Source organism: Protobothrops mucrosquamatus, unplaced genomic scaffold, assembly GCF_001527695.2.
Source record: "Protobothrops mucrosquamatus isolate PMUCROS unplaced genomic scaffold, P.Mucros_1.0 scaffold12, whole genome shotgun sequence".
Lineage (NCBI taxonomy): Eukaryota > Metazoa > Chordata > Lepidosauria > Squamata > Viperidae > Protobothrops > Protobothrops mucrosquamatus.
The window spans coordinates 284066-298863 of record NW_015386399.1 but is presented as its reverse complement, the minus strand read 5'-3'; the positions used below and the strand labels follow the sequence as shown (position 1 = coordinate 298863).

At 35.3% G+C, this 14798-nt stretch overlaps 1 protein-coding gene across 1 annotated transcript in view; it reads left to right on the top strand.

Annotated features, from left to right (window-relative positions):
• Window positions 1-13605: 13605 nt before the first annotated feature.
• The window catches only part of IGF2BP3 (insulin like growth factor 2 mRNA binding protein 3), a 59219-nt gene continuing 58026 nt past the window's right edge, over window positions 13606-14798 (top strand). The window contains exon 1 of the mRNA XM_015810612.1: window positions 13606-13795. Coding sequence (XP_015666098.1) covers window positions 13621-13795 — 175 coding nt within the window. The 5' untranslated portion in view covers window positions 13606-13620. The remainder of the gene's footprint in view (window positions 13796-14798) is intronic.

Genomic DNA, 14798 nt, shown 5'->3' with positions numbered 1-14798 from the left:
CTGAAGGCAGGACAAAAAGCAATGGGTGGAAGCTCATCAGAGATCTAAACTGGAACTAGGAGGAAATTTCCTAATAGTGAGAGAAATTACCCAGTGGAACAACTTGCCTCTGGAGCTCTGGATACTCCATCTCTGGAGGATTTCAAGAACAGATTAGACATCCATTTGTCTGGAATGGTATATAAGGATTTCTGCCTTGGACAGGGGTTGGACTAGAACAGAGGTCTCCAATCTTTTGGGCACTAGGAACTGGTGCCATGGAGAAAAGTTTTTCTGCAGACCAGAGGGGGTGTGGTTTTGAATACTGCCTGCATCCTGAGGATGGAGCTTTGCTTGTTTGTGCAGCCCTCTTGTTGGCATGCTACAGACCGGTGCCAGTCCACGGACCATGGGTTGGGGACCCCTGGACTAGAAAACCAAGGTCCCTTCCAGCCTTATGGTTCTTTTTCTTTTCATTACAAAAGCATGGCAATTCAGGAGTAGGCCATTAGTTCTGAGGTTTAAAATGTATAATTTAAAAAGAAAAGTCACAGCAAGTATTTGACTTCCACCAAAAGGAATGTACCTCTGTAACAGAGTACAATCAGAATGTCCCAGAATTGTTAATAGTTTTAAGCTATAAAAGCTTACAACTGCACTTTTGGGACACCCTATATTATATTAAATTGATGACATAATTCCAGTTTCAAGCAGGTACATGATGGAAAACCATCCAACCAAATTTAAGGCAGCTTCCACTTATCCCATAGGAAGAAGAGTAGGCAAAGGTAACTAGATCTGGCTATGGAAGCAAACCTTAGGAAATTCAGTGATAGACTGGCAGACAAGATATGGATAATAAGCAAAGTCAGTTTTTATTAAGAAAATTTTATTTTTGTCCATTTACTTAGGCACACATTGCTTCCTAGCTCTTGTGTTAAAGTCAAGGGTAGTAAACATGTTAAAATGAACAATCAGCAAGTGGTCACTTTATATACCCAATTAAATGCCGATATTGGCAAACCCCTACAGCTAGTAAACCCTTGGAACACATTTAGTTAATAATTCATTAAGGCAATTAAACCTGAATTTATTTGATTTTATAAACTAGTTGGCAAGAAAACATTTATATTTTAACTATTTCTGAAATTTCCAAGGAGACAGAATGTCAAATGTTTCTGCAAAAGCTAAATTTAAAGATATGTTCTCTTCACACACACAGGGGTAATGAAATACAGTGTCATCTTAACATAGCACTTAGCTCAGAACATGTGTGAATCTTTGCAAGCTTGTTTGCTTCTTTAAAATAATATATTACTTGTTTTTCTACTGCAACCAAAATACTTAGGGCTGATTACTTACATTAAAATGAGCATTCATTTACATTTACAACCTTTCAAATTAGATGGGGCCAAATAAAAAAAAACCACAAATATGAATTCAACAAAGAAAAATTGAAACAAAACACTCCATTAAGTTTTCTGCACCTAAAACCTTCAGAAATAAAAATATGTTCAATAAGTATATGAGGTCTAGAGATTTTGGGTCTGTGGCAAAGAAATCAATTGGATGCAACTTTCAAGTTATCTGCCTCATACCAATCATTTACTGTCTCTTTTAAGAAGGTGACTCAACATGGCATTGAGCTTCATCCAGAGATCTTAAGGCACAGACAGGTTTATACGATAAATGCCCATTGCTAAATTGATACATTTTGTTTCTATTAATGATGCTCATGATTTTGAGCTTCATATTTAAACTTATTTGAACTTGAAAAAGGCTGCATTTTTTAAATGTACAGGAATGATCCTGATTCTTTGGGGGGGGGGAAGTCTTGAATATAGAAAAATATTTTCTATAAAGATGACCACCCTCCTGCTGTAATTGATCATGACAGCTGACAGGCTTGAAATAGTCCTATCTGTTTTTGGGTTAGTAAAAATAATCTTTTTTGCCTTACTTAACAATACCCTTTTTTCGGATTTTCTTCTGACTTAAGTTATACAATACTGAGTTCCTAGTGGTTCTTAAAATTAGTAATTTTGAAAACATACACTGCAAAAATAATCACAAATCCCATCAACTATTGTATGTAGAAAATGAATGACAAGTATTGAATTGTCTTCTAATTTAAACATTTTTTTCAGAGTGAAGTCTGTAAAAATAGCCATTTCCCTAAAGCTACCAAGCAAGTTTCAATATATGATTTGAATTTGAGATTTCACAGTTTCCACTTAGAGTAAGAGTTAAAATGTTCAGACAAAGGTTGCACCAATGTTACTTGCTTATTCTGTTGTCTGGATCCTCAACTACAAATGTCTATTACAATACAAATTGTAGCCAGTCCCATTGGAATAGACATATTTCTTTGTAGACATTTAGTCAGATTTTTTAGCTTTCAGAAGAAAGATTTCAGTCACAGAATTTTAAGTCTTCAAATGACAAACTGCAACTCATTGGGAAACAGATAATGTCATTCTTTTCTTATGTTGTTTCCTTTGTATTACATTCATATGATTATGAATGTAATGCCAGCATATGATGTTGAAGACTATTCTTTGGCTGGAAACTTCCAAGGAATTTGTATCTTTAAACTCAAATTTCCAACTGTCTTTAGATTACTTGTACAATTGGCTTTAAAACATGTAACCTATTTTTATATGAATGTCATTAAATGCACTGAATTTTAGCATTAAGTATAGTCTCAATTCAGTTTCCATTCAAGGGTGAGCAATATAAATCTCTAATGAAAGAACTGCCGTTTTATAGAGCATACAGAGACATTATGGTTACTACTTCTTTAATGGTTAGGAATTTATCACCATACTTCTATCACAGAGCAAGCCATAGCTGTTTCATATAGTATCTAATTTCAAACATGCCACCCATTAAGTTTAAATTAAAATTAAATTAAGTTAAATTCTCTAAAACACAGGATAGTCAATCAACTCCTCAATGCACAAAACTGACTTTGATTTTAGTCTTATTAATATACAATCTGTATGTTTTTGCTACAGATTAGGAAGAGAAGAATTAATCTATTTCAAAGATTAATTACAGGTACTCTTCATCTTATGATGACAATTGATGCAACATTTTTGTTGCTAAGTAACATAGTTGTTAAATGAATTTTGCCCCAGTTTATGACTTTTCTTGCCACAGTTGTTAAGTGAATCACTGCAGTTGTTAGTAACACGGTTGTTAACTGAATCTGACTACCTGTAATGAGGTAAAAATTTCAAATATTATTAAATATTTCCTTTGGAAAGAACCTTTATATTTCAATTGAGGAGTACAGATTTATAAAATTATATGTAATAAATCAATTAAACCTGCATGATTTTCTATTATCTCTCTGGTAAAACTATTGAAAACAAGAGTGGCTATATGATGATTGTCTGAGCAAGATTATGATTTTAATTAATTCTGATTTTTTTTAGTTATTTTATTCATTTTTTATTTTTTTACATATGTTTTATTTGTAGAGTTTTCAGGAGAGTTTTAAATTTGTTCTGCATTAAATTATTCCAATTCATGATTGCAATTATTCATTACTGACACTAACATATGAGAAATGCCTCAAATGTCTTTGTCCCATTATCACAGAGCTGATCTACAACAGATTATTCGTTGTAGTTTAATTCTTTCAATTACCTATATAGCTGTCAATCTCATTGTCATCTCTAGGCAGCCAACAATTAAAAACACAATATAACAAAAAAGCCCACAAACTTGGCAGTTGAGATAAAACCAAAAACAATCACTAATATAACCATCTTTCATACATTGCACCCCAGTTGCCTTGTTTCATAGCCAAGTCTTGCAATAGACTAAGTATTTTTGAGACTAATGCAATCTCCAGGGTATGATATTCTAAGGAGTAGGTGCTGCCGTAGAAAAGGCTCTTTCTCAGTTTAATCCTAACTACAGCAGCTTTAAATTTCTTGAATCACCTGGAAAATACCTTTTTATAATTGCTGATTTCTGACTGAAAGTAATAAAATAGTAATCTCTAGTTCATTAATGTTTTAATTTAAACCTTATTTAAGAAAAACAGAAAATATGCAGCAAAATAGCAATATGTTCATAGAAAGATCCAATGCATCTATGTGGAGCTATACAATTCTGGAAGAACAGGCAATCCAGTTTTATGTCCTGTTTTAATTTTTCCTAAATGGCCATATGATTGTTTATGAATTCTATCTTTCTGTATCTTATTGTAAAAACTAACCTAATTTAAATTATTGCAAATATTTATACATTGATATTATTTTACTAGAATTCTAGACAGCTTACAATAGAAATAGGAATAGAACAAAAAGGAAAGTGTATTTAAATTCCATTATATGAAACTCCTTTTACAAAGAATGTTTAAGTCACAGTTGTAAAGCACCAGCCTTTGAAGAAACTGCACACATTCTCATCAACTGCAAATTGTACAAATCTGCAGAAGGGGTCACTGATTTAGAACCTTATTTAAAAACTAAAAAATATTGGGGCATTTGGGAGAAACAATCTTACTTATAGTAGGGAACCAAACCTGCACCTCATCAATAATATTGCACTCTTCATTTCAAAGTCCAGATCCAAGAGGACAGAAGACCCTGATTAGACTGAAGTTAACTGCAGGAGTGACAGTCTATTATGAAATTTTGTTTTCTTTTTATCTATTTGTACTTTTGTATCAGTTTCATATATTTGATACAATCGACTTAATAAAGTCCTCTTCTTCTATTTTACCTTATATTATTTTATCTTTTATTTTCACTTTATCTACTATATTTTATTCTATTTTATCTCACCATAATTATTTTATCTCACTTAACTGTATCTCATCTCATTTTATTGTATTTTAGTGTGGCTGATGCTCATGTTTGATATGGTCAATTGATTAATCAGTGAAGTATATTGTATCATATCATGTTACTGAAGATATTTCTTTGCTTTTGTAGTATAAGCAATTTCATCTAAATCCTCAGGGTTTAGTATTGCTTTTAAATCTGGACAATGTATTTTACTTATTCAGCAATAAAATTTCAGTACAGCTAGAATTCTTACAGATGGAGAAAGCATGGGAACATTCTTTCCATTTCAAGTTCCAAAATTATATTTTTATGTTTCGTTGTGTAATCCAATTGTTCAAAGTTTTAAGATTGGATTTTGAATTATAAATGGTGAAATCAATATATAATGTTTACATCAACATAAACAAAACACTTTCATTTAGTGGAAATGAACATTGTTAAGATTAAAATTAGTAAAGCAGTTGCCCTCAAAGAAGAAAGTTGAACATTTTTGTCTATATATCTATATCTAGGTTCATTCCACTATTTAACCATTGTAATTTGAATGGCCCCAACAGCTTAATGATCTTTAAAGCCTCAGACTTTATATAAGAAGAAAAAAATGAAGGCAATGAGAATGTTTTTTTAACCATTGTTTAGTTTAAATATTGATATAAGATGTAGAAATTGAATAGTTATAATCCCCCTTGCTTATTCATAACGAGGGAATACTTAAAATTTTTGCTAGTATTTAAGAGAAAAGTTCAAGAATATTTTAGAAGTTGAGTCATGGCAACTGGACTTCTTTTCTTTTTGATTTGAAACATTTTGCTGCTTATCCAAGTATTATTTGGAGCAGTGAAACATTTCAAACCAAAAAGAAAAAAAAGGTTCAGTTGCCATGACTCAATTTCTACCTGGATGACTGATAATATTCCTCGGCTCAAGAGTATTGTCAAGGAAAAAAGTAGTTACCCACATGAGAAGATTACAATGATATAAAGAAAGAAGCTTTGAGTTCCAGTTTAAAAAATTGTTCTACTAGGAGCATAAGGGAATAGATTCTTACATTAACTAAACTGCCTATTTAAAGGAAGCAGGTATTTTAATATATTATTCATATATATACCAACCAATTCCGTTCATTAAATTAGATTTGGTTACAAACTTGATACTGATACCCCTTAAACAGCATTTTAATCAAAAGAGGAAAGTTGGGTTTTTTTCCTGATAAGTTGCAATATTACAAATCTGCTGAAACAAAACAGAATTTCCTGTGGCCCCTTTATGATACTATTTTAACTTGTATTCTGAGAAATCAATATCCAAGCTTGAAAAATATGAAACAAGAGAACATAACTATTTGGTTAAATCAAAAATTCATTTACTGTATCCCAGGTAAATAATCTATATACAAATTTACCTTTAAAAACAATTTCATAAGTAATAAAAAATATCTTCCTACTTATATAAAAATTTTAGATTATGCAGAAACATTGGAGATTGGGAGGAAGGGAATTCAAGATTTAAAATTTTTCCATTTAATTAAGGGTAGCTAGAAAATGCTAGCCAAACATGTACACTGAAAAACTTTATAGAGGGCAAAACCTATCATTTGAAATGTGGACAAGTATTGTTTTCAGGAAATTCTGGTTATATGGGTTCATCCATTTGTCAACAAATTTGAATTACAAGTTGTAATACTTTACATTTGATAACCCAATTAAATCAATAATACCTAGTTTTTATACTTACGTTGCCAGGGTCAAAGTTAACAAATATGTTGTAATCTTTCTGCTTTTTAATTATCTTTTCCTAACTAAATTCACCTCATTTGCAACTTAAAACATGAGAATAAATAAACAAGAATGCTAAATTAAATGAATTAAAGATTTTTAGAGAGTTGTATTTGAAACTGATAAAAATAAAAAGCTCATATTCTATTTGATAGTTCAGCTTCAAATAATCAAGCTATGAATTAAATAAAACAATTAAAACTTATTTTATACACTCTCAAATTTAAACTTCAGATGGTAACAATGATAGAATTAATTTGAAATGCATTTATTATGCCTTTTCACTAAAGTTGTATACAAAACTATTCCTTGAATATAAACTACATAACCAAAAGACCTAGTTGGATCCCAGTTTTAAGCTCCATGTAAGTGGCTACTCTGAAAGCAAAAGAAAAACCACATACCCAGGAATGCTTACTATTCACAATGGCTGAACTTGTTTCTAAATAAACCTGCATAAGACTGTATTGATAGCCTTACTTTTCCTGGAAATAAATTGGGAAAACACTTAACTGTTCACCAATCCATGCAACCAACTTGATCAGAGACAGATCCACTTTCTGTCTTAAAACTGCAACTCTACAGGTATATGCCCTACTGAATTCAATGGATTTTGCTTCTAACTAAATATAGTTAGAACTTCAGTATTTTGCAACTAACATTAGCAAATTGTGTAATAATAAATTCTAGTTATCTCAATATATCTCTCTCCTTTTATTAAATAATGCAACAGTATCTTAAAATGCTAGTGATCTAGTATGTTGAGTTATTCTTGACCTAATTGTATAAGAATGTTTTGAAAAGCATAAAAATATCATATAATGTATTCCCAAAAGTATTAAAATATTTTCTAAAAGTTGCCACTTACTCACCAAGTTAAAAGATATTTCTAACAACTTAATTCCAGTCATCTATTAAGCATTCACATTGTGAAGTCCTGATCTTCTTTTGAAAGCCCATTTCACTGAATAGGAGATATTTTTAAGCAAATCTTCACAGGGTTCTTCTGCATAACTACAATCCTAAAAATATTTAAAATTCATCAAAGATAATGAAATGTACTCATTATACCTGGAATGGCAAAGGAATGTGGTTCTTAAGGATAGTGGTGGGCAGATTCACTGCAGTGAGATTATTTTCCCCATTTTGCAAAACAATATTTTCCCCATTTGCAAAACAAATAATTCATATACAAAACAAGCTAACATTAGGTTTAATTTCCAAACATTTATACTGTCTGCACCAACCCCCCAAAAATGTTAATTTACAAATTTCCATAAAAAACCCACACATTTCAATAGCTAATCAAAAAGAAATGCTACTTGAGGCATGTAAACATCATCCACCTATGTTATCTGAGCTTTAAATTATTAATAAATGATTTCTTCTATAGCTTCATAACATGAATTTATTTTTATTGTGATCACTTGTTTCCAACATTTCAATATTACATACAAGGTTACATGCAAACCTAAAGATCAAAACCCAAATTAATTATACACAATTTTATTTTACCATTTGGTATCCAAACTAAATAAAATAGGTGTATCACAAAAAAACCACAGATATTAACCCATTAAATAATCTTCTGTGTAAATACAAATCCTTCCTGGGTAGAGAGAATATCAGTTTCTGTCATAGAATGGTTTTAATTCCCATTATTAAAAGTAGATTAATATTTCAGTACATAAATTACTTTAAAATAAATTTAATTTCTATATTTAATAAAATATAAAATTATGCCAATATGTTCTTTTTTTGCTTAGACTCTTCCCAAAATAGCCTCTTTACATACCCCAAAATAAAAATCAGACAAATGTTCATAATGCAAGCAAACATGTTATGGCTAGAGAATAGATTATACATTTACCTAATGCTCTATCTTTGTGTTGATCCAGCATTAACATTAAGAATTGCCCAGATTCTGTCTTTTCCTTCTGGCACACTTTCAGTATGCCTCTGATAGCTATCAGGGCAACAAAAATTTAACACAGGTGAAATACAGATGCAATCTGATAGTTTCTGCTTCTTTCCTTGTAAAAGGTACAGAAAGCTGGCAAAGAAACAGCAGTGCTGTATCTTCTTGGATCTATTAAATAAGCAGCAGTAAATGTGCATTTGCACCATTTTTCTGAAGATTAGAAATGCATTTTAAATCCTACTTTCTCAATTTAAATAAGTTTTTCAGGAGTTAACAAAGTATTTTAAATCCTTTGTAGTCTTCATTTGTCTGTGAAAGTCGAACATGTTTTGTTAAAATATTTCTGAATCTTTAGTGATCTCATTCCCTTCCCCCCCATCATTAACATTTTCTTGAAGATTTTGCTATAAACCTCTTTAACTCTGACATATTTTTAGATTCATAGTTCTAAAAAAATACATCAAATTCAAGATTCATGGAACATTTCTGGTCTTTGTTTACATAGTATTCTTGATTATAAGTACATTAACAGGCGATTCGACTCTTTGATGTTGGCGATGCAAGTATGATTTAGATAAATCATACTGAATGATAGAGGACATTCCTTACCTAGACTGTTTTAGAGATATGCACGCTCCGTTCTACTTAGTGTTAAGTCCTGCTCTAAGAAAACGCCAAGAAGGGACAACTATATATATATTCGTGTAAGACTGCAATCAACCCTTAAGCCCCGACAGAACCGCTCCTCCGTCAGCCATCAAAAAGTGCGAAAACGATATTGTAGGAAACCCATAGACTACAAACAACGTCCTCATCTTTCTTCCATCAATCCGTTCGTTTCCCTATCCTCTTTACTTAAAAGGAGAGCGGAATAATTTTGCCTTTATTAGCATAAACGGGGTAAGCATCTAAGCCACCCTACAAACCATTACCCTATCAAACAAAAGAAGTCCCAAGTATACAGAAGCACGACTGCGCGAGGCAAGACAAGCGAGTTTCGCGCCACAGCCAGCAGAGCACTAAAGACTGCCCCAAAAGCCCGTGAATGGAGAGAAGCGGGAGCGAATCAGAGAGCTGGTGTCGCCAGCGCCACTGTGATTGAGCACTGCGATAGGTAGACGCATCGACCAATAGGACGCATCCCTGTTACGCATAAGCAAGAATCAGATCCTAGAGTTAACGTGAGGCTTACTACGATTACTACGGCCACTTCCCTGCAGCTCGCGTTGGCTGATGAATTGCAACCGCGTGTTACGTGACGAGGTTGGCTGAGACCTTTCCCACCCCTTCATTTCCTTTTGGGGGGGGGGGTATGTACTTCAGTATCAGTTAAATGCTCAAACCAGAAAGTAAATCAATAAAACGGGAGGGGAAAAAGAATATCTTATTTTTAATATCATAATCATATTTTTCAACCTTGACAAATTGGAGCACGAAGCCATACGTACTTATAGTTTGTGTTTAAGGCTTTCTAGTTTCCTTATAGTAAGCTACATGGAACACAGAGGCCCTTATTTTTAAATAGACTCGTGTAGGATTATGCTTTGTGATATCAACAACGAGTAAAGGACGGATGTTCACATCTGAACCAGCAGCGGATACTTTTGAGCCGATTAAAGGTATCCATGACTTACTATGCGAAGTTATAATTATGCTAAATTCAGGCTGGAGGCGGAGAGGAAAATAAGGAAGAGGAGGGAAAGCAAAGCTGACCAATGACATTTTTTCCAACACTTTGAGAGTTCTGCTTTAGGGTAATTACCCCCACCCCTGTAATTGCGGGAATCCATTTTCTCCTGTTTTCCTTGCTCATCTGAAATGTGGGGCTTTTTAAAAAAAATCTATCTTCACTTTACCGGACTCCTAGAAATAGCATGAATGATAGCTGTATTAAAATATTCATCCAAGGAGCTTAATTCTGTAAAAATAAACCAGAATTCATTATAAATCTCAGTTCTTCAAATAGAGACTTACCTTTTCCAGTTGCAAGAACCGTTACAGTACTTTGTGTGCCTATACCTAAGAATAAATCTTAGTATAACTCAAAATGTTCAGAATATTTTTAAACATTCTACCTCAGTTTTGCTACTATTCTTTCAGAACTCGGATCCTTAAGACAATTAAAATTTAGAAAGAATATTAATTAAAAATGTAAAAGAATTGCATCAGTTTTAACATCAAAATTCATTAAAGTATAAAATATACCTATTAATATAAAAAACTTGTGATTGTTAAGTCAGAATGGAAAATTCTGGCATTGTTTTAAAGTAGTCATTCCATTGTAATTTCAGTGACCATGTAGTTTTATCAACAGTGAACCTTTTAAAAGCAACTGAACACCACTTAGAAATGTTCATCTATAAACTAGCATTTTAATTGTAAATTGTTATCAGATATTTGAGATGTACCTTGTAATTTGTCATTTGAAGGAGCTAAAACAATACTTTTCTTAAAAATTGGATCTTTCATCATAAAATGTTTTATATTCTATTACCATTTAATAGGGTAAAAATCTGTATTTTATATTTAAAAATACTTATTGCCAAATGAAAATTTAAGGTACTTATTTTATAGAAACTAACCCGTGGGTCTTACCATGTTTGTTCATCAATTTCAAAACTCGCTAAAATATTTCATACAGTAGCTAATTTCAGAAATGCCTGATTAAACTTTAAATATGCCCTATGTTTAGTTTTTTGGTTAAGAAGATATTGAACAGTATTAACATAAAGCACCTGAAACTACGTTAATTTTTGTGTCACATTTATAGAAACATAATTGCATGTGTATTTTATAAATTGTTACTAAATTACAACTTTGGAAATATAGTAAGCTCCTATTTTAAGTTGCTTTAAAATTTCTTTTTCTTTAGAATATTAATCAAAGATATTATAGAAAATGTAGCATTCAAGAAGACATGTTCATCTAATTATTTTATTGGAAGTTGATTTGATCTAAGAGTTGATCTGTTAAAATACTTTCTCATACCTAAAAAAATTTGTTCTAAAACAGAAAAAGGATGTTAGTATCATAAAACTATTATTTATTGATGATAGTGCTAAAAGGTAGCAATTTATACATACATATTTGCTTCTTAAACATGTTTCTGATACAAGTGCTATCAAAACTATGAGGTGGTATCAGTTTTTTTTGTATTATATATTTGATTAGACAGAAGCATAGCCACAGAAAAAGTGTTAATTAAAAAGTATTTAGAGTATTTCTGCAGACTAAAAATCATTTTGTTTACCTGCAAATATGAGAATATGTATTACTATTTTCTGCATACTTTAACAAAAAATCAGTGCAGTGATTGCCATTGTAAACTAAATCAAATGCTGAACCGTTTTAATCTACCCATTGTAACTACTTTCTCCATCTATGCAGAATAAATGAACCCTTTCAACTAAAGGGAATTCTTAAAACCTACTGGATTCCTAGCTATGAAATACAGTGCTGGCTTTCATTTCCATACTCTGTCTTCATCTTCAGGCTTCATTTTGTTTCCCCTGGAACCAGGCTCCACACCATTCTACTCCCCCCCACCACAAACCCACTATTGTACACTTACAAATGTTGAAAATTATGAATGGTTCCTTGAACCAAAGAGGGGAGGAGAATGGGGGTGGATGGATTCCTCTGGTCCTATGGTAATTGCAGGGCTATATTGTCCAATCACTCCCATTTTCTGAGACAGAAATCACCATTACTAAATTTGAAATAATGGAGGAAGGAAACAGTTTGGGAAGGGGGAGACATCCAGAGGAGCACATTGTCCTCTTCCCCCTGCACACTCCCACTTTTTAATCACCCTCCAACTGGCCTCCACCCCTTTGTCCTCTGATTCATAATGTTGAGCTCTAGAATCGATGCAACGAACGCTCATCAAACTGCCAGAAACATTATTATGCAGGAAGGAAAAGGGTGGGTGGGAGCTGTTTCAAGGAGACGGTCGTTCCTCCTCCTCCCGCCCTCTACGAGACCCCTTGGTCTTTCTCTGGCGTGTAGCCAATTGCGAACAAGATAACTAGACGGAGCCACCAAACGCGAAATCCCGGACAGAAGTGGTAGTAGCGCTGTGTTCATGAATTTGTAGTGGAAGACCAGCTCCGAGATCGGTGTTTTGCCTAAGGAGGTTCCTTGGGAGCTATATAGCTCGTTCTCATCAGGCCCAGGCACACTTTGGGGAACCCCAGCGATTGCGGGGAAGGCGAATGGGTGGCCCTTGTATCACATTTGGCCTCCTTACTGCACTTCTGCCTTTCCCCTAGATTAAAGGTAGGGAGAATTTCGCCTCTCTTGACCCTTTGTAGTTATACAGTTGTCCCGATCCAGGGGAGGGAGCTTCCGAGTCTCGGAAGGCAGAGAAACTTGGCATAAAGGAGATAATAGTTCGTGTATACAACAAATCCGAAGGAGAAAGTAGTAAACAGGGGAAAGAGCACGCGGTCAGGATTCCTAGCCGATCAAATCTCGCTCTTTAAATAATAATTAAAAAAAAATGCTCTGAATGGCCAAAGCTAGCTCGCTTTCTACTCCTTTGTGACTCCCTGAGCTTAAATCTGCTGTTATCTAATTGAGGCGTTCGTATTCCTCACGTGAGAAGTTGATTGGTAGTATGAACACGTGGCTCATTCAAAAAGCCGGACTATTCAAGTGATTTTTTTTCTTTCCCCTCCTCCCTCTCTCTTTTTGGAAGAGGCGGTGCCTGCGTTCTCGTATTGTAACATTTTCATACTCCGCCTGCTGCTTGCAAGGGGTTTGGGGGTAAGACAAAAAAGTAGTTTCCCCCCCTCCCCTCTTTCTCCTCCCTTTCCCTTTTTTTAAACCGCCATCGCAGTTCCGAACGCATCGTGATTTCTGCCGTAGCTTCGGGTAGCGCAGCGAACGTTCAGTATTTGGGCACGGGCTTTTTTTTTTCCCTTCTGTGAAGCGGGAGGGAGAGAGGGGTGGGTGGGAGACGGACGGATACAAGCTGCAGTTATAAGTCTTCTCTCTCTCTCTCTCTTTGCACCCGCCCTCTCTTATTTTGATTCCAAGAATCATTTGAGGGGGTGTGTTTTTTTGTTGTTGCTTCAAGTCAGGCTGTGCATGTTTTCTTTAATTGTCGTTAAGCAAAGGTCTATTTTTCACTAAGAAGATGAATAAGCTGTACATCGGGAACCTGGGCGAAAACGTGTGCCCTATGGACCTGGAAAGTATCTTTAAAGAGTCCAAGATTCCTTTCACCGGTCAGTTTCTTGTGAAGACGGGATATGCTTTTGTGGACTGCCCTGACGAGAGCTGGGCTATGAAGGCCATCGAGGCACTTTCAGGTGGGTGAAGTCCCCTCAGCCATCCCAGCCTTGGCTTCCTACTACCCGTACGCTCATTTCAGGGCGCCATCCGCTGCCTTCCTCTGCTCCAATAACCCCCCCCCCCGGTAAGAATTCTCTCCGCCCCACCCCTCTGCGTATTGCCCTCGTCGTTTTGATCTAAAATTCCCACTCCCGGATTATAATCCCTCAATTTGGTCCGAAGGCTCTTCCTGACGTGTTTTTTTTTTCGGTGCGGGGTTCGGGTATATTAGGCTGCGCTTATTTTGAAGGACTCCAGCCGCGCTATTTGGGGGCCCCGAGAGAGCAGTGCTTAGATTCGCTCGAGGAGGTTGTTTCTCTTTCCTTGCAGCCCTCGGGTACTCCGTCAGGTAACGCGGGAATGGCTGGGGTCTAAGTGGTTTCTTTCGGAGAAAAGAAAAAGCATTGAGAGTAGGGATTGCAAGACCACTGGGGCTCGGAGAATTTGCTGCTCGCTCTCTCCCCCACTTAAAAAAAATAGCGTTTCAAATGCGTTCGAGAAAACGGCGTGCGGAGAGGGAGAGAAGGCGCGCTAAACGTCGCCCACAGTAGTAGAAAGGGAGGCGCGCGCGCAGAAACGCACAAGCCAGGGCCCAACTAGCAGCCACCTACTTCGTGGCGCAGGGGCTCCCTCTCGATCTAAAAACGCTGGCACACGGAGTACCGCGGCAGAGAGATGTAAGTTTCCAGTTGTCCGTGGGGCAGGTGGAAATGGAAACACGAGCCTTTCCATGGAGAAAACGTGCGGCGCCTCAAGCTTTGCTGGAAGCGCAAAGCGTGCGCGCCCGGAGATTCTCGCTGGCTTCTCTAAATCACGCCCCCTCCCCATTTATTTCGAATTTGTGAGGGGGGAAGAGTTATCGAATGTGGGGCAGTTGATTCCTTCTCACTTTAGAAGCCAAACTTTGGCTGTTTAAAACAAAAACAACAAAGGGCTCCTCCTCCTCGGCGTCCTGCCTCTTTCAGGAGAGAGGTCGAGGCC